Source organism: Blennius ocellaris (assembly GCF_963422515.1).
Source record: "Blennius ocellaris genome assembly, chromosome: 20".
Lineage (NCBI taxonomy): Eukaryota > Metazoa > Chordata > Actinopteri > Blenniiformes > Blenniidae > Blennius > Blennius ocellaris.
The window spans coordinates 7,750,130-7,769,335 of NC_137669.1; the positions used below are offsets into that span (position 1 = coordinate 7,750,130).

At 49.6% G+C, this 19,206-nt stretch overlaps 1 protein-coding gene across 1 annotated transcript in view; it reads left to right on the forward strand.

Moving 5' to 3' along the window:
* The window catches only part of LOC308144559 (triple functional domain protein-like), a 69,266-nt gene extending 50,346 nt beyond the window's left edge, over window positions 1-18,920 (forward strand). Inside the window, 37 exon segments of the mRNA XM_080515694.1 lie at window positions 66-184; window positions 1,151-1,217; window positions 1,345-1,454; window positions 1,547-1,616; window positions 2,231-2,320; window positions 2,405-2,497; window positions 2,600-2,711; window positions 2,852-3,042; window positions 3,202-3,303; window positions 4,710-4,852; window positions 4,954-5,053; window positions 5,200-5,443; window positions 5,537-5,644; window positions 5,737-5,930; window positions 6,015-6,185; window positions 8,595-8,690; window positions 9,386-9,534; window positions 9,652-9,718; window positions 9,806-9,909; window positions 10,013-10,082; window positions 10,163-10,252; window positions 10,337-10,429; window positions 10,530-10,580; window positions 10,661-10,738; window positions 10,826-11,017; window positions 11,659-11,839; window positions 11,936-12,178; window positions 12,261-12,727; window positions 13,440-13,687; window positions 13,781-13,919; window positions 14,466-14,493; window positions 14,608-14,770; window positions 14,908-15,029; window positions 15,538-15,616; window positions 15,695-15,895; window positions 15,989-16,127; window positions 16,676-18,920. Coding sequence (XP_080371820.1) covers window positions 66-184; window positions 1,151-1,217; window positions 1,345-1,454; window positions 1,547-1,616; window positions 2,231-2,320; window positions 2,405-2,497; window positions 2,600-2,711; window positions 2,852-3,042; window positions 3,202-3,303; window positions 4,710-4,852; window positions 4,954-5,053; window positions 5,200-5,443; window positions 5,537-5,644; window positions 5,737-5,930; window positions 6,015-6,185; window positions 8,595-8,690; window positions 9,386-9,534; window positions 9,652-9,718; window positions 9,806-9,909; window positions 10,013-10,082; window positions 10,163-10,252; window positions 10,337-10,429; window positions 10,530-10,580; window positions 10,661-10,738; window positions 10,826-11,017; window positions 11,659-11,839; window positions 11,936-12,178; window positions 12,261-12,727; window positions 13,440-13,687; window positions 13,781-13,919; window positions 14,466-14,493; window positions 14,608-14,770; window positions 14,908-15,029; window positions 15,538-15,616; window positions 15,695-15,895; window positions 15,989-16,127; window positions 16,676-17,233 — 5,472 coding nt within the window. The 3' untranslated portion in view covers window positions 17,234-18,920.
* The last annotated feature ends 286 nt before the right edge of the window (window positions 18,921-19,206 follow it).

The window sequence follows — 19,206 nt, forward strand, 5'->3', positions numbered from 1 at the left end:
CGCCCGGACGGTCAAACTCTCCGTCCCCCCCCCTTTTTCACCTTCTCCTCATTTTTCTGCGCCAGAGCAAGGACCTGCAGCTGGACATCATCCCGGCCACGGCTCCCGGCTCGGAGGTCAAGCTGAGGGACGCCGCCGCCCACGAGCTGAACGAGGAGAAACGCAAGTCGGCTCGCAGGAAAGAGTACGTCGCCACTCGCCGCTTTTGAAGTGGGACGAGCAAAACGTCTTCCTTGACACGATGCGGATGAAGAACAGATGTTTCACGATATCTAAGCAGTTCCGCGATCGCTCGACGAGAGCAATTTAGCAAATTGAAGAAGTGCTGCAGGCTGTTCGTATTGAGAATTGTTTCGCATTTAGCGGCTTAAAGTCGCACTTCTAAACGGTCCGCGCTAAGCCGAGTCAGCATTTTCGCAGCTTTATATTTATTAAATTTTTTTTTTTGCCTGCTGCTGGGAAAAAAAAATGTTATATTGCTCCAAAAGCACAAGTAATTAAAATATTGGCTCCTTGCCTGAAGCATGCAGCAGGGAAGCGTTAGTGGTTTGTAAGTTGGTTCGCATTAAGGTCACCCGCCAGCATCATCCTCGTCCAGCCTGAGCACTTACTCAGAGAGTTCAACGTAAATGTTGAATCTCTTTCAACCCCCCCCCCCCCCCCGCTCATCCTCGCCCTTTTGCTGTGCCAGCAGCAAGAAGTTGCAGACGCGACGGCCGAGGCACAAACGACGCTACATGTAGCGGACGCGGCCAGGAGACGGCGTCCATTTATACGAGCGGCACAAATCAACCAGCATGATCTCAGTCACTCCTGGCTGGTTTACGAGCGCGCTTTATGGCTCGTAACTCTTTCATTATTCATCAGCGTAAATGGACGAAGCCGAAATGGAGCTGTTGGCAGGCTGATTTATCATGACGTGAATGAGGAAAGTATGACAAGTGCTAATTTGTGCTCTCTGTGTGTGTGTGTGTGTGTGTGTGTGTGTGTGTGTGTGTGTGTGTGTGTGTGTGTGTGTGTGTGTGTGTGTGTGTGTGTGTGTGTGTGTGTGTGTGTGTGTGTGTGTGTGTGTGTGTGTGTGTGTGTGTGTGTGTGTGTGTGTGTGTGTGTGTGTGTGTGTGTGTGTGTGTGTGTGTGTGTGTGTGTGTAGGTTCATCATGGCTGAGCTGATTCAGACAGAGAAAGCCTACGTCCGGGACTTGCGAGAGTGCATGGATGTGAGTTAATCTCTACTAAGGCTATTTATTTTTTTTTTTATCCAGAGATGTGCAACAACTTTTCACTTGATTAAAAAAAAAAAAAAAAATGAAAGATGACATTTCCTTCCCTGGCTCTTCCGTCCAGACCTACTTGTGGGAGATGACCAGTGGAGTTGAAGAGATTCCCCCCGGAATCATCAACAAGGAGCACATTATCTTTGGGAACATGCAGGACCTCTACGAATTCCATCACAAGTGAGAAGTCCATCTTTTAAAAAGGAATTCGATTTTATTTCATGTTTTGCATTTTCGCTGTATCTTACATTTCTTTTTCCTCGTTTCGGCAGCATCTTTCTCAAAGAGTTGGAGAAATATGAGCAGCTGCCAGAGGACGTTGGGCATTGCTTCGTCACATGGGTGCGTTCCCCGTTTTTCCCCCTGACCTAAAAAAAAAAAAACCGTTTGAATTAGAAAGTCATCTCAACTGATTGATGACTAGTTGATTTTTACAAAGATGGACCTGTCTTTTATTAGACAGTTGAAACCTGCAGGCTGTTGATCCAAAGTTCCAGATTCAGTTTAAACTGAGGAAGTTAAGCTGCTCTCTGTCTTTTGTTCTACGCGAGGCGGTGAAAGTACATCGGCTCCATTGAGAGTTAGAGGATGTTTCATCATCTTTTGCTGAGGAATTGTTCTACGTTTTCTATTTTGTCATTATTTGTAGTTGGGCAGATCCTTCTGTTGCTTTGTGTTTAGATGATTAGTGAAGCAGATTATCTGGTTAGTGAGGCTGTTGGTCGTCTGTAGGGGATTGATTCGCTGCTGGCTGGTCGGTCAGTTGGTTGTTGGTGACATCATCGGTGTGGTTGGTTTGTTGGCAGTGTAAGACTTAAAAGTGACTCTGAACGTCTAGAGAAAAAAAAGGTACACGTGTCAAACTTGATGGTTGTTGGTGAAAGTGTTTTTTCTTTCTTGAGAAGATGATCCTTTTTTCTTTTCCTTAATTATAATCGGCGTCTTTCTTCTTAAAGGCTGATAAGTTCCAGATGTACGTGAACTACTGCAAGAACAAGCCGGACTCCACCCAGCTTATACTGGAGCATGCTGGGAACTACTTTGACGTAAGTTCCCTCTTTCGATCGCTTTAAGCTCAACTGGCCTCGCAAGTTCTGCACGTTCACCTCACTTTCATTGTTCGACTTCAGGAAATCCAACAACGCCACCGACTGGCCAACTCCATCTCCTCCTACCTGATCAAACCTGTGCAGAGAATCACCAAGTATCAGCTCCTGCTGAAGGTAAAAAAAAAAAAAAAAGCTCAACCGGATCTGGACGTCGTGGCGAGCATCTCCGTGGTTTCTGTCGTCATGGTTTCTGTGTGTGTGTGTCGGGCCGCTCAGGAGCTGCTGACATGCTGCGAGGAAGGCAAAGGAGAGATCAAGGACGGCCTGGAGGTGATGCTCAGTGTTCCCAAGAAAGCCAACGACGCCATGCACCTCTCCATGCTGGAAGGTGAACAGCACACAACTGGATGTAGTAGTTTTAGTTGGTTTTTTTCTCCTATGTTTGTGGTGAACTGTGTGGGGTTTTTTTGTTGTTGTTTTTTTTAAATCCACAAATTTTCCAGGTAATTTCCCTCCCTCCTCTTCCAGGTTTCGACGAGAACATCGAGTCGCAGGGTGAGCTCATCCTCCAGGATTCCTTCCAGGTTTGGGACCCGAAGACGTTGATCCGTAAAGGTCGAGAGCGTCACCTCTTTCTCTTCGAGATGTCGCTCGTCTTCAGCAAGGAGGTCAAGGACTCGAACGGCAGGAGCAAATACATCTACAAGAGCAAACTCTTTGTGAGTCGATGGCAGGAACATTTTTTATTTTTATTTTTTCTTGGAGATGTTACTGATTTGAATCCTGTTTCAAGCCTGAGTTCACATAGAATCTTCCAGGCAGAAGCTTTCAGGACCTTCTGAAGAGGTTCTCATGTTGTCATCACTGTTTCCTCCCAGACCTCAGAGTTGGGGGTGACGGAGCACGTGGAGGGAGACCCCTGCAAGTTTGCTTTATGGGTGGGCCGCACACCGACCTCTGACAACAAGATCGTGCTCAAGGTAAATAAAAAAAAAAATCTTTTTATAAAGACGCCTCCTTCTTTTTTTTTTTCCGGTTCCGACCAAAACAGATTTTCAAATGCAGAATTCAAATCAATCGAAATTCCAACATTATTCAAGTTTACAGAATCGCAGAATGTTAATGTGACGAGTCGATATGAAACAAAAAGCCGCCACTCATGCATCTGAAAACTTGAGTTTCGGTCGAAGACTGTTTTTCCTTCACATTCAGACCTCATCCTGCCTTTCTTTGTTTCTGGTCTCTCCTTTACTCTGACGTCGTCTTGATTGCTTGAGCTTCGATGTGTCTGGGAAGCCTTCTGTGATCAACCCTGTGTTTCTTCCTACATTCCCGTCTCCTTCCCCCTGTCAGCCTTGTTCCATTTGTTGATTAACATGAGCATTTCTGTGTATCTGGGGCTGTGTTTTTTGTTTTTGTTTTTGTTTTGGTGGATGTTTGTATCTCAAAGTCTCTATGTGGGCCGACGTGCCTCCACCAAGTCAGCTCCCGACCGCCCACAATCCTCCTCTTCCTACCAGAAACCCCTTTTCCATGATAACTGTAGAAAGACGCATTAAGGCTCATCCAAGTACATGTCTCAGTCCCCCCCCCCCCCCCCGCTTTGTTAGTTTTTCCCTGTTGAGTACTGCCACAGATGGATTGAAATTTGTGTCAGCCGTTGGAGCAGCATGAAGCCAATCTCTTAACACACTCAGCAGCGTCACAACTTATTAATACACGTTAATCACAAAGCTAACCGCCGAGGAGCAAGCCATGTGTTATTTGCATTGTATATCGTGTCATTACTAACCACACACACACACACACACACACACACGCAGAAACCATCCATTGCAATTGGCCGCCATTCCTCCGTCCAGGCAAATTGTCAGTGTTGTGCATTTGTCTCTCTTGTGCGGTTCATTGTGTCGGTGTACAAACAAATGTTGCTGTGCGTCTTCTCAAAGCAAACCAGTGAAATTCTCCTATTTTATATTTCAAATTCAAAGCTAAGTCAGGGATCCAAACATGGAGCGATGGTGAGTACAAACAATCCCACAGCACAGCCCTCAACTGTTTCTCACAAGTCTGAAACCCAAAGTGTTTTGCGACTTCAGATCCTCGCAAACAAAACCCCCCAAAAAAGCTGCACGTGTGATTTATGACAGAAACCTTTTGTAGCCCAACAGTTGCAGCCAGTTTTGACAATAGAAACAATTCAGTAGTGGATGCAAAGTGGAAATAGTTTTCACAGATTTCACGGCCCAAAAAAATTGGGGAAAGGGACCTCAAAATGAATGGAAGAGGTGAATTCAGACTCGTGTGAAACAAAAGTGTGGAACAAGAATTTGTAAAGTTTGTCTGCTTGCCCCTTTCTAATTTCAAAACCGTTGGCTAACAACAGGCGTCCAGCATCGAGAACAAGCAGGACTGGATCAAACACATCAGGGAGGTGATCCAGGAGCGCACCATCCACCTCAGAGGGGCGCTGAAGGAGCCCATCCACATTCCCAAAGCGACGACAGCCAAGCACCACAAGGGGCGGAGGTGAACTCTCTTTACATCTGGGGGGGGTTCATACTGGCATTGCTGAAGGGTGGGGTGGAGAACCTCAATGTCGGATCATGAATGATGTGTGCATCTTTTAGGGACGGAGAGGACCTGGACAGTCAGGGTGAAGGCAGCAGCCAGCCAGACACCATCTCTCTGGCCTCCCGCACCTCTCAGAACACACTGGACAGCGACAAGGTGAGCGAGCACAAACACTCCGGCGAGCAGAAGTGAAGAAAACGATTCCCGCAGTTCTATAAATACTTGTCTGCTCAGCTCATCCCCCCCCCCCCCAACAATCTGGCGCTCCGATGCATTTTTAGCAGCGTTCCTTCCTTCCTCAGCTCTCTGGCGGCTGCGAGCTGACGGTGGTGATCCACGACTTCATGGCCAGCAACAGCAACGAGCTGACGGTGCGCCGTGGCCAGACGGTGGAGGTTCTGGAGCGGTGCCACGACAAGCCCGACTGGTGCCTGGTGAGGACCACCGACCGCTCGCCGGCCCAGGAGGGCCTGGTGCCCTGCTCCATGCTCTGCATCGCCCACTCCAGGTCCTCCATGGAGATGGAGGGCATCTTCAACCACAAAGGTAGACAAAGCCGCGTCCATCTTTGTTTTGTTTTTGTTTTTTGTTTTTTGTGAGCGACACAAACGTGACTGTGGTGTTGCTTATCCGTCGCAGACACTCTGTCGGTGTGCAGCAACGACTCCATCATGCCGGGCTCGTCTGCCACGCTCCAGCCGGGTCACGGGATCGGCTCCCACACCTCGCCGGGGCCCAAACGACCAGGTACAACCCGACACGACCGTGTGTTCTGCCAGCACGAGAAACTGCTTTTTTTTCCCTCCAATCACGGTGTGTTTTTCCGCCTCTTCTCCAAGGTAACACGCTAAGAAAGTGGCTCACCAGCCCGGTGCGCCGGCTCAGCAGCGGCAAGGCCGACGGCCACGTGAAGAAGCTGGCGCACAAGCACAAGAAGAGCCGAGAGGTGAGGAAGAGCGGCGAGATGACGATGGGCTCCCAGAAAGACTCGGACGACAGCGCGGCGACCCCGCAGGACGAAACCCTGGAGGAGGTGGGGCAGAACCCGCAGGTATTCCCGTCTCGGATCCCGGGGCCAAGCCGCTAACTCGGGACTCGTCTTTGGACTCGTCCGCAGAGGGTTCGGAACGAGGGCCTGTCGAGCGGGACGCTGTCCAAGTCCAGCTCCTCGGGCATGCAGAGCTGCGGGGAGGAGGAGGGCGAGGAGGGCGCCGACTCGGTGCCCCTGCCTCCGCCCATGGCCATCCAGCAGCACAGCCTGCTGCAGCCGGACTCGCAGGACGACAAGGTGAGGGGAGGCGGGGCGGAGCCGTGAGGCAGAGCCGGTGAACTCTCTTCTTGCACTTAGCTTCAACGTTTCAAAAGGCCTGGAATTCAGAAAAAGAAAAAAGAAAAAAGCAGCGTGGTTCCCATTAGATGCTTTAAAGGACTTTTTGGTGATCTGAACCTGAGCGTCTTCACTTATGAGACGACGAAATCACCGTTTGACTGTTTCAGGTGTGACATCAGTCGTTTAAACGGGCGTCATATTGGGAGTGATTTTGTTCAGTGGTTTCAGCTGCACTGGTTTCTTACCTGTGCCAAGTTCGGAACTTCTAGTTCTTAAACCCACGCAGTCTTTGAGAACTTCGATATTCAGGTTTTTCCTTTGCTTGTTTTAGCAACACAATCGAAGTTCATGCTTGGCAAACTCACCAAAGTTAGTTTTTTTCTAATAGTTAAATCTGCATGTTCGGTCCAATGTTAAAAGACAGAAGTTGTTGTAGATTGAGAGAAAATTAGTGTAAACTCTTCTTCAAGGTCAATTCAGCAGGGACACAGATTATTTGTTCCAGTTTTTGGTTTCTCGATGACTCTCTTCTTCTTATTTTCTGGCATGTTGCATCCCCTCTTCTTCTGAAGCAGCTTCACACAGCCTAGACCTCCTCCTCGAATAAAGCGGAGGCTCCTCTGACACTAATTTCTGTTTCTCTTTTTTTGTTTTGTTTCCTGGTTGTATCGTTTGCTGTTTGCCATTCTGTAGCATTACCTTGATTTATGTCCTGTCTTTGCTTTGTCTCAGTTTCCATACCTCTCCATCTGAAAAAGCCCCGCTCTCCCCCCTTCTGTCTCTTCCCTCGGTCAGTTCTTCAATTCTCTCTTGTTTTTTTGTTATTTTTTTTCCTTCCCTCAATTCAAAAAACCTTCCTCTTTCTACAAACGTTTTCCTGAATAGAAAGATTTGAAGATAGCAGCTTTATTTTAGTCTGAATTTTCTATTCTAATTTTTTTTTTCCAGACGTAATTTAATCCACTTCTGAGACACTTCCTGATTTCCTTTAGTTGTAGATTATTTTCTCTCTCTCTCTCTCTCTCTCTCTCGCTCTCGCTCTCGCTCTCTTTCTCCCTCATCTTTTTTCAGTTGTACTTGTTTTGACTTCTTCTCTCCCGGAGCCGAGGGTCACCCGGCAGATAGAAAGTGTGCATGTAGCTCTAAACAAAGACTGATCACAAAGCTGCACCAGCGTCTACACGATAGAGAAAATGTACAGCGTCATAAAGCTTGGAGCCTGTTAGAAAAGCAGCTTCTTAAAATAGCTTTTTTTTTTTTTCTTTTTTCCTTCGCGATTTGAAAGGAATTTGTTTTTTTTGTTTGTTTTTTTACTCTTACCGAAAAGGAAAGTGCCACTACGTGCAGCTCCCCTGAATGACGATCCAGACACAATGAGATGAAATCCCCCCCCCCTTTCCCCGTCATCCCCCCTCCTCCTCCCCCAACCATCACCTGTTACCCCCCCCCCCCCCCCCCCCCCCCCCCCCCCGCCCTCCCGGCCTGCTTGTCCTCATCTCCTTTTACCCTCTGTGCGTTTAACCTCATGACCCATGCGAGTAATTGGCACCTCTAAATGCTGGCGAGGCCAGAAGGGCACACAGCCTCACCCAGAAAACCTAATTGGGGAAAGTCTTGAAGCACAGCACAGCAAGGGTGAGAGTCTCCTGAACTATATATACACATCCTTCCTTCCATACATATATATATATATATATACACACCTCCGCCATCCTCGCTCTGTTTGCATCCTTTCTTTTGATTTCCAAAGGCCCGCTCTTAATCATCATCATCATCATCATCTGAGAAAGCAGAAAACATCATCTTCCATTCCGTTATCTCCTGATTTAAAACTCTTTTGTTCTTCACCACCTGAGATATCGATAATTTTTTTTTCCCCCTTTCCACACTTTCATTTCATTCACCTACTTTCAGCCTCACGTTTTTTGACCTTTTCATTGACAATGCTCCAGATTTGGCTTTTTACTTTTGCAAGTTTCTCTAAAGCTTGACATAGAAACCCCGCAAGCACTCGGCCTTCACCAGTGGAAGCGCATCTCGGATGAATATATGTTCAGATTAGCTCATGAAGCATCTAACCCTATCTCTTTAACACACATTTTCACAAAATCATTGCAAGTGAGACTGACAAGGATAACACTAACAAAGAAACGAGATCATCCGAGCCTTCTGTTCTTGTAACTCCAGCACGAACTTTATTCTTAAAGTTTAAGGTGTCAGAGTGTTCAAGGAGCCACCTCCGTACTCTTTACTGAATTCAGGCCAGATTGTAAAGTCAGATGCAGCAGAAAAACATGCATCAGGTTCTCATTCTTCTTTTTCCTTTTTTCCTTTTCGCCCTCCTCTCATCTCTCTGTTTTTGCCCAGACCTCCTCTCGCCTGTCCGTCCGTCCGTCCAGCTCGGAGACGCCCAGCGCCGCCGAGTTGGTGAGCGCCATCGAGGAGCTGGTCAAGAGCAAGATGGTAGGACGCAAACACGATAGGCCAGACGCGGGCCGTCTTACCGCCAGACGTTCCACGTGACTTGAGTGTCGGTGAACGACTGAACTGACAGAATAACAAAACTGGGAGGAAAATAGAAGAAATACACGTCGAAAAAAATGCAGCAACTAACAACAAATGAACAAGGAGCAAAAAAAAAAATTACACAAATATCCAAGAAACACCAAAGAGGTCAAATGTTACACCGTGTCGACATTCTGTTTCTATACTCGACTCATTTAGACACAGAAATGCATTATTTAATTTCTTCTGTCCTTTTTCTTTATTATTTACCGTCAATAACATTTTATATTAACTTCCAATGTGAATTTGCAAATAATCTTTGCTATTCTACAACCTTCGGGCTGCAGGTGAGATGAAATGTGTGGCGTAACTGTCGTTTCTGGGAGAAGTCCTTGATATTATTCAGTTTGACCTTTAGTTCTCCAGCCAATCTCATTGAGACGCATCTTATTTTCAAGAGAGACCTGCTCAAACACAAATGTCGAGCCAACAGGCTGTGACATAAAGTGGTAGAAGACGCAGGACGACGCCCAAAACCAAGAACCTTCAGGCATTTTCTGGACATTAGTAGAAATATTAGTAGTAATTGATGTAATTTGCATAAACGTGATGCGAGTAACCAGCTCAGGCTGACCTTTGACCCCCCCCCCCAGGCTCTGGAGGACAGGCCCAGCTCTCTGTCGGTGGAGCAGGGAGACAGCAGCTCTCCCTCCTTCAACCCCTCCGACAACTCGCTCCTCTCCTCTTCCTCCCCCATCGAGGAGCTGGACGAGCGCCGGACCAGCATCCTCAAGAAGAGACAGTACGTCTGCACACACACACACACACACGCACACGGAGCACCAGAACGTTGGGGGACTTCTTAATCTGCCGGTTCTAATTTTAAGCCCGCCATCTGTGCTCTTCCTCCATGCTCCAGTTACATCCTGCTTGAGCTGGTGGAGACGGAGCGGGACTACGTCAGAGACCTCGGCCTGGTGGTGGAGGTGAGCTGAGATTGTTTTTTTTTCAAGTATTTGTCTGAAATAAACCAGAAAACGAGCGAGTTTGTCTTCCCGTGGCTGCGTCTTCAGGGCTACATGAGCAGGATGAAGGAGGAGGGCGTTCCCGACGACATGAAGGGGAAAGACAAAATCGTGTTCGGCAACATCCATCAGATCTACGACTGGCACAAAGAGTACGCAGCGCCATCGGCTCCTCGCTCTTGATCACTGTAACGGTGTGTTTGGGAGCGACACTGCAGGCAGAATAACCTGAACGTCTTTTCCGTCCTTGCTCAGCTTCTTCCTCAGGGAGTTGGAGAAATGCTTGGAGGACCCGGACAGGCTGGGGCCGCTCTTCCTCAAGCAGGTCTGTGGACCCAGCTGACTCTCCAGAGCATTTCCGGCCGCTTTGGCGGAATCGTAACCGTGATTCCCGTTTGTGCGCAGGAACGCCGACTGAACATGTACGTGGTGTACTGCCAGAACAAGCCCAAGTCGGAGCACATCGTCTCAGAGTACATCGACACCTACTTCGAGGTTTGTGGCCCGACCGTCTCCGAGGTTTTCGGCGTCCTGACGTAGACGCTGCTGCCGTAAAGGGAAACTCTCCTGTGTTCGCAGGACCTGAAGCAGCGTCTGGGACACAGGCTGCAGATCACAGATCTGCTCATCAAGCCGGTCCAAAGGATCATGAAGTACCAGCTGCTGCTCAAGGTTCGTCTGTTGCCACACAGCAGGGGGCGCCACAGCTCCCCCGTCGTTGCATGTGACTGTATGTGGGCTTATTTTCTGGGGGGGTTTGTGTGCCTTGTAGGATTTCCTGAAACACTCTGTAAAGGCCGGGCTGGAATCTGTGGACCTGGAGGTGAGACGATAAAGAGCCGAGTGTCTCGGGTGGGGAAAAAATTTAATCTCATCAAACTTTTTTTTTTTTCTGGTTTCCAGAAATCAGTGGAGGTCATGTGCATCGTGCCAAAGAGGTGTAACGACATGATGAATGTGGGCCGGCTTCAAGGATTCGATGTAAGAAGTGGCGTCGATGTTCATTTAAACGCACTCGGCAACGCGGCGCTCTTATTGACTCGTCCTCCTCTGTGCTTCTTTCTTCAGGGGAAGATTGTTGCTCAGGGCCGCCTTCTGCTGCAGGACACGTTCATGGTGACCGACCCCGAGGGCGCCCTGCTGGGCCGCATGAAGGAGAGGAGAGTCTTCCTCTTTGAGCAGCTGGTCATCTTCAGCGAGCCGCTGGACAAGAAGAAAGGCTTCTCCCTGCCCGGCTTCCTCTACAAGAACAGCATCAAGGTGACCAACGCAGGATTCATTAAAGGAGCCGTAGACGTGGACACGTCCTACATCAGAGTAGCTCCTGAAGCTCCTGGGTGGGATTTTAGTCCACAGATCCATAATGAAGGATGACAATATGGGAAATGGAGAATCAAAGCAAAACATTTTGATTGTCATCCAAAGACTTTAAACGTTCTAGTATTTAATCTATAAATCCTCTCACTGTCTGTGAACTGTTTGATGCCGAGCAGTGAACTAAAGCAAGGAAAATATCACACTTTGCAAACCTGTGTAATGAGAAATGACCAAATAAATGATCGCCTTTATGCTCAGTGAGCTGCATTTGGGTCCAAACTCCTCACTTCAGCTGCTTAATCTCAGTGGATCATTTCTACATTACAAGCTTTTACCACCACTTCCTGTTAGGTACACAGAGATTCATTTATATGATTCAATTTTCTTCTTTTCTGCCCTTAATATTATGTCTATTGTATGCTTGTTTACATTTATTATCGAAAATACATTTCCACAGGTGTTCGTTTATTGCGTTTTTCTTTCTTTCCATCCGTCTCCTCTGAACCGGCCGGCTTCGGATAACGACTCTAAAACGCTGAAAACAAACAAAATGTTTATTTTTTTGTTGTTGTATTTCCGTCCAGGTGAGCTGTTTGGGTCTGGAGGATAACGTTGAAGGGGATCCCTGCAAGTTCGTCCTGACGTCCCGCTCGGCCAGCGGCGCCGTGGAGCCCATCGTGCTCCACTCCTCGCACCCCGGCGTGCGCGAGGTGTGGACCCTGCAGGTCGGCCAGATGCTGGAGAGCCAGCGCAACTTCCTCAACGGTAAGCCGATCGGGGGTGGCGCGCCGAGGGTTTCGGGGAAGAGCTTGCGCCACGTCCGCCGCCACACTTCTGTCTCGTTGTGTACCCTTGTCACAGCTCTGACCTCACCAATAGAGTATCAGAGGAACCACGTGGGGGCGAGCGGCGGGCCGTGCGCGCCCAGCATGGCGGCCCCGGCCGGCGGCTGCAGCAGCCCCACTCCTCCCGGAGCCGGCACCGTCCCCGCCGGGACACCGGGGGGCTCTCGGCGTCCCTCCAGGATCCCGCAGCCCTCTCGCCTGCCCCAGCCCCTGCGCCACCACCCGGGAGCCGAGCAAGACGGCCCCAACAAGATGTCAGGTAGGGAACGCCGCCGGAATCTGTGTCCGTTTGACACGATGAAAGACGTGACTGAGCTGTGTGAGTTTTGGTTGTGATTCAGGTCCGTGCCCTCGTCCCGCCCCTCCTCCCCTGCTCCCCCCGGGTGGTAGCCCGCAGGGCAAGCGCCCCGTCCACACCCCCGAGGACCAAGCCCAGACCCCCGCCCCCGCCAGTGCCGTAGCCCCCGTCCCCCGCGCCGCCGTCGGGCCCCTGCCCTCCACGCCGACCTCGAAACTACGGCCGGGCGCCGTGTCCCCCACGGCCCTCCCTCCTCCTCCGCCCAGCCCAGGCCACAAGTCTGGCTCGGGGTTCTGGAGCTCAATGCCGGGCTCCCCGGCCAGCCGGCCTGGCTCGTTCACCTTCCCGGGGGACGCGGGGGAGACCCCGGTCCGCCCGAGTGCGACCCAAATCCAAAGCGGCTCCGGGAGCCAAACCCACAGACACTCCACGCACAGCAAGGAGGCCGACCGCATGAGCACGTGCTCGTCGGCCAGCGAGCAGTCCATCCAGTCCACCCAGAGCAACGGGGTAAGACTCCGCGCCGCGGCTGCCAAGCCGACCCCCACTAACCCCCCCCCCCGCGCGCGGTCGGAGGGAGGCCGGCTCTGTCCTGTCCGCCGGTCGTCTCCCGTCCCGCCGCTGCAGCGTTTACTAATCTGTCCACCTCACCGCTCGCCGGCGCCGTCCCGTCGGCTTCACTCTGCTTCTCAAGACTCAAATCTGGACCGGCTCAAATCTCTCTCTGGACGTCCTCCCGTGATTCTCTTCTGATTTCCAACTCTAACCAAGCTTCTACTAACCCCTGACCTCCTCTTGGCCGCCCTCACCACTCCGCTGTCCTCATGGTTGTGTCTCTTCCTCCTGCAAACTAACCCGCGACGTTTGTGGCTCCGCCTGCAAACGTACCGGACTGAGAGCCGCTCGCTCAGCTGAATGTTGGGCCAAGTGGGAATCTTCATCTTGTCTCTGCTCTTCTTTCGCCCACTTCCATTTTTTCAAGAAGGGGAAAAAAAAAAAAAAAAGACTTTCTGGTTTTTGTCTTTCATCTGGGTTTTTTTTCCACTACAAAGCCAGACAACTCTTCTCCACTTCTTTGAGTATCACTTTTCCCGCTTCTACCCCCTTTAAAATGAACTAAACTCCTCATTCTGTTGAGGCGTGGAGTGAAACTAGACGAGTTAATCAGTGGCTTGTGGACGTCGCGCTCACGCGTCTCCCTCCCCCGTTCTCCCCCCCGTAGAGTGAAAGCAGCAGCAGCAGTAGCGTATCCACCATGTTGGTGACCCAGGACTACATGGCTGTGAAGGAGGACGAGATCAGCGTGGCTCAGGGCGAAGTCGTCCAGATCTTGGCCAGCAACCAGCAGAACATGTTCCTCGTGTTCCGGGCGGCGACCGAGCAGGGCCCCGCCGCCGAGGGCTGGATCCCCGGCTTCGTGCTCGGACACACCTCGGCCATCGTCCCCGACTGCCCCGAGGGCTCCATCACGTAAGACGCCGCCACTCCAGAGTCAAAACGCAGGCGTAGAAACACACACACACACACACGTAACACTCGTCTCTCTCCGCGTTGGTTCAGTAGGAAGTCTTCGCCCTGGCACACGTCGCTGCGCATCCGGAAGAAGTCTGAGAAAAAGGAGAAGGAGGCGAAGAAGGAGACCAAGCTGGAAAACGGTTACAGGAAGTCCAGAGACGGCCTGGCGAATAAAGTTTCTGTAAAGGTGATGAAGCGAACTGGAAACTAGTCTCCCCTACTTTGCTTTGACTGGCACGTTTTTTTTTGCAGGGGTTTTTTGGGGGGGTTTTTGTCACCATTGCAGAATCAATTAGCCGAATCGCAAACCATTCCTGAACTGTCTGCAGGTTTTGATGAGCTTTTTGTGAACCATTTTCTCTCAAATCCCATCTGCTTTGGACTTTTTGGGGATTTTTGCGACCAGTGTGGGACGAGTTATACCTTTTTTTAATAAACAGGCTCCTAGGATAGTATTGGCTATCCTGGAAGCTGAGTGAATATTTATTCTGTGAACATTCTCAAAACTTCCAATATAATTAATATAATACAACGGACTACTTCAGTGTTATTTTAGCTGTTATTTTTTGTTTGTATATGGAAGTGCCTTTGAAATGGTTCCTGTTACCTGTTGCACCAGGGGGGGACGTCAATTAGTGACGCACACAAACACGCTGACGCTGCGTTTTTAAGATAAAAGCTCCAGGCGACGCTCTTCCACCCGTCTGACGTCTGTTTCTCTCTTTGTCTCCAGCTTCTAAATCCAAACTACATCTACGACGGTGAGTTTGATCCTTCGCCAGCCGACCTCACCGCTTCACACTGAGACGTCTCTAATCCACACTAAACGGGCTTCCTTCTCCTCCTTCTTCTTCTCCTTCTTCTTCTTCTCCCAGTTCCCCCCGAGTTCCTCGTGCCCCTGAGTGACGTGACGTGCGACAACGGCGAGAGCGTCACCCTGAGGTGTAAGGTGTGCGGCCGACCCCGGGCCACCGTCGCCTGGAAGGGCCCCGACCAGAACACCCTCAACAACAACGGACACGTCAGCATCGCCTACAGGTCAGGGGGGGGAGGGGAGAGGGAGGGGAGAGGGGGGAGGGGAGGGGGACACGGCGAGCGTCGCTTCCTCGTGTTGGTTGGCGCACGGGAACGTCGCACAGAGAACCGAAGGTCTCCTTTTTGATTTCCCTCTCCAGTGACACGGGCGAAGCGACGCTGCGTATCGTCGGCGTGGCGTCCGAGGACGACGGCGTCTACACCTGCGTGGCGACCAACGAGCTGGGCAGCGTGACGTCGTCGGCGAGCCTCAGGGTGCTGGGTGAGCGCGCCGGTTTAGATCACAGCGTGATGTGGAGGAGGTGTGGAAGAGGTGCAGGGTGCGGCGTCTGTTTTTTTTTTGGGGGGGGTTTTTAATTTATTTTCATTCAAAGGCAAAAATGACCAAAACGCTCCCCCGGAACAAAACTTCCAATCCGACAGTCTGGATGATATCGCTTTACTTTTTTAAAAGATCTGTTCCTATCAAATTATAGTGACTTTCTCTTTTTTCAAACCTCTCTTGGATGTTCATTGTAATATATTGTTCTTGGCTTTATACAAAACCTGAATGATATTATAATCAACTGTATCATAACATTTTAGTGACTTATATCTGATAAATAGTAGGTTTGATGGAGCTCTATATCTAATATGTATTGTTTTCAGAGTCCTTTCTTTGTAAAACGAACAGCGTGTATAAGTTCTGCAGGTGGCGCCCACACACACTTCCACACAGTAAGTTAAACGACGTACAAAGTGAGTAAAGAGGCTCGTCTCTTCTGCCTCAGACGTTTCCACCGACGGCGTCAGGGTGAGCTGGAAGGACAACTTCGACGCGCACTACACGGAGGTGGTGGAGCTGGGAAGGTAAGGCGCCCGCCCGGGCGACATCCGTAACAAACCCGGCACGCTCAAAGTCCTGACCCCCCCCCCCCCTCCCCCCAGGGGTCGTTTCTCCGTCGTCAAGCGCTGCGACCACCGCGGCACCAAGCGCACGGTGGCGGTCAAACACGTCAACAAGAAGCTGATGAGGCGAGACCGCGTGACGCAGGAGCTCCACCTGCTGCAGAGGCTGCAGCACCCGCACATAGTGGGCCTGCTGGACACGTACGAGACCCCCGGCAGCTACGCCCTGGTCCTGGAGATGTGAGCGCAACAAACCACGGCTTTTACCGGGCCGGAAGTCCACACAACCCCAGCAGATGGTCACGCGCTTTTTGTTTCTGTCGCGTGCCTCAGGGCCGACCAGGGTCGCCTGCTGGACTACATCGTGAGCTGGGGGAACCTGACGGAGGAGAAAGTGGCCTGCTACCTGCAACACGTCCTGGAAGCTTTACAGTACCTACACAACTGCCGAATCGTTCATCTGGACGTAAAAGTGAGTGTCGAGAACAGAAAAGGGACAATATGAACGTGATAAGAAAATGGGGGGGTTTCTTGAGTTATATGCGTTAAGTTGTCTGACTAAACTTGAGCCGGTTGATGTTTGACGCCATGTAAACCGTTCAATTCCAATCCAAGGCTGGTTATTATGGGACTATTTTAGCCTCAATGGGGCAGTTTGACGGTCCTGATGTTTAAAGTGTGTAGCGACGACTGGAGCAGTTAAAAGAAATACTTCTATATGAATGAAGCCATTTGTTAATTTTATTGAGAGCCACATTAGATCCTGACTTCTTGCAGGAGTTCTTCTGCCTGAGGTCTCCTTTTTCATTCCAAATTGAATTTACAATATTGCACACAAAGCCACACACACACACAGTGACACGGGACGAACCATGACGGCTCAACGTGAAGTCAAATAAAGAACACGTACAACTGAAGGCATCCCATAACATTTATCATTGTTATTATCACCATTACCCATCATCATCGTTTCTGTATTTAACGTGTCACCCTCCATTAATGCTCCTCCTCCTCGTCCAGCCTGAGAACCTGCTGGTGTCCCACACTGCCAGCGGCCAGCCGCTGGTCAAACTCACGGACTTGGGGGACGCCGTCCAGCTGAACAGCGCCCACTACGTGCACCCCCTGCTGGGCAGCCCCGAGTTCGCCTCGCCGGAGCTGGTCCTGGGCGAGCCGGTGTCGCCGACCTCCGACCTGTGGAGCCTGGGCGTGGTGACCTACGTGCTGCTGAGCGGCGCCTCCCCCTTCCTGGACGAGAGCGCGGAGGAGACGTGCCTGAACATCTGCCGCCTGGACTTCAGCTTCCCCCGGGACTACTTCCTGGGCGTCAGCCAGGCGGCGCGCGACTTCGTGTGCCTCCTCCTGCGGGCCGACGCGGGCCGGAGGCCCCCAGCGGGACTCTGCCTCCAGGAGCCGTGGCTGCAGGCCGGCCAGGGCGACGCCCGGGCCAGAGCGGAGAGCTGCCTGGACACCTCCCGCCTCATCGCCTTCATCGACCGCAGGAAGCACCAGACGGACGCCCGGCCCATCGGGGGCGTCAGCGGCTTCATCCAGAGCCGCCTCCAGCCTCGGGTGTGAGCTCCTCCTCCTCCTCCTCCTCCTCCTCCTCCTCCTCCTCCTCCTCCTCCTCCTGGTCCTCTCAGTCACCAATCACATGAATTCACGGACGCCCTCGTCTGCTGCTGCTGCTGCTGCTGCTTTCTGGTTTCAACCCAACAGATTTTGTAGTTAACTGAACATAAAAAGACAAAAAATAAAAAATAAAAAAAAGAGGTAAGTTATTTTCCTTGGCGAGAGTTGAAGCCGATCAGAGGAGCCGCTCGATTGAGCCTCGACACGTCCGACGCGACGCGCTCACACACTTTTCTTTTTTTTTTTTTTCCACTAAAAGCCGTCGCTCTCATACACACACACACACACACACACACACACACACACACACACACACACACACACACACACACACACACACACACACACACACACACACACACACACACACACACACACACACACACACACACACACACGTGGGAGAAGCAGCCCTTTCCTACAGGGACAGAAAGGAGAATCTTAACATTTCCAAGAAGAAAGAGAGAAACTCTTCGTCTCCTTTAGGTTTTTGATTTCCGTCGGTTTCGGTGGCTCGACATAAAGTACGTGAGCGCACCACCACGACCACCACGACGACCACGACGAGCGAGAAAAACGCTGCACTGTCCAGTCCAAGAAGGAACAACAGACATCCATCTTTTTGCTTTTCCGAGAACAAACGTTGCAGATATGACATGTTCAAGCCTTACCTTGTATATTTATATATACATATATATATATATACACATATATATATATGACTTCTGCCTTGTTTCTTCAGAGGAGCGCGGATCGCTGGCAGAGGAAGACGATTTACTGTAAATGCACTCATTGTATGTTACGTTTGATTATCATGTGCAATGTTGCGGCTTTAACATTTTATGCAACTATTTATGAAGACATCTGTTGTAACTGTAATAAATGTAGAGAAAAAAAAGAAGAAAAAAAAAAGAAGCATGTACTTGGTACTGCAAGCACTGCTGGTAGTTTGTGTTTCTTGGATGGTGGAGTGTTAACGAGAGCTCACACAATCATGACGGTTTGATCAAACGATAATAATAATTTAACACTTTTTGTACTGTATGCCTCTGTAGTATTGGTACACCAAAGTTGCTTTAGCTTTATAGTACTTATTAAAAAAAAAAAAAAAAATTAAAAAAAGAAATAAAAACTGTTTAATTGTGACTGTTTCACTCGAGTTGGGAAATCCGAGAGCATTTGAAGTGATTGTTTACATCGGTGGACGAATCCCGCGGTTCTCTCTGATAAGGTAGTGTTTCGGATCGTTATGTACAGAAAAAAACTCGTTGCCAAATTGTTTCCTGCCGTAACGGGACGATGCTGAAAACCACCCGGCGGTTGTCGCTCTGGATAGTTGACTTTAAAACGCGATTATAGGAGTTTGAAAGACTTAAATCCAGGCAGGGGTTCATCAGTACCTTTATATTTATTTCTAAAGGTGTGCACAGGCCGTGAAAAACAAGGAAACTTGAACTGGATTACCTCAGTTTAGGTTCTTTTTCCTCATTGTTTTGTTAATTTTTTTTTTTTTTGTTGTCGTCATGTTTGTTTCCTGTTTTATGTTTTTTATCTTTGCATGTATATTTCTTTGTACAGACCATACATATTATCTCCTGTAAATAATCTCATTTTGCCATCAATTATTTGGAAATTAAACATAATGAACACACGAGGCCTGTTTGACATTTTCTGTCCGTTGTGTTTGGGGGTTATTTTATGTTGGTTTGTTTGTTTTTTTTTATCATTTGAACTGATTAAAGTTAATTTGTAATTTTACAAATTGGCATCAAGAACAATTGATGTAGGAGCTTTAATATGCAAAAACATACAACTACCGGAATTTAAAAAGAAGCCTTCATATCGTTACATTTCTTTTTAAAAAGATTTTAGCCAAAAAAGTTCTATTTCAATATTATTTGGGGGTTTTAATGTTTCCA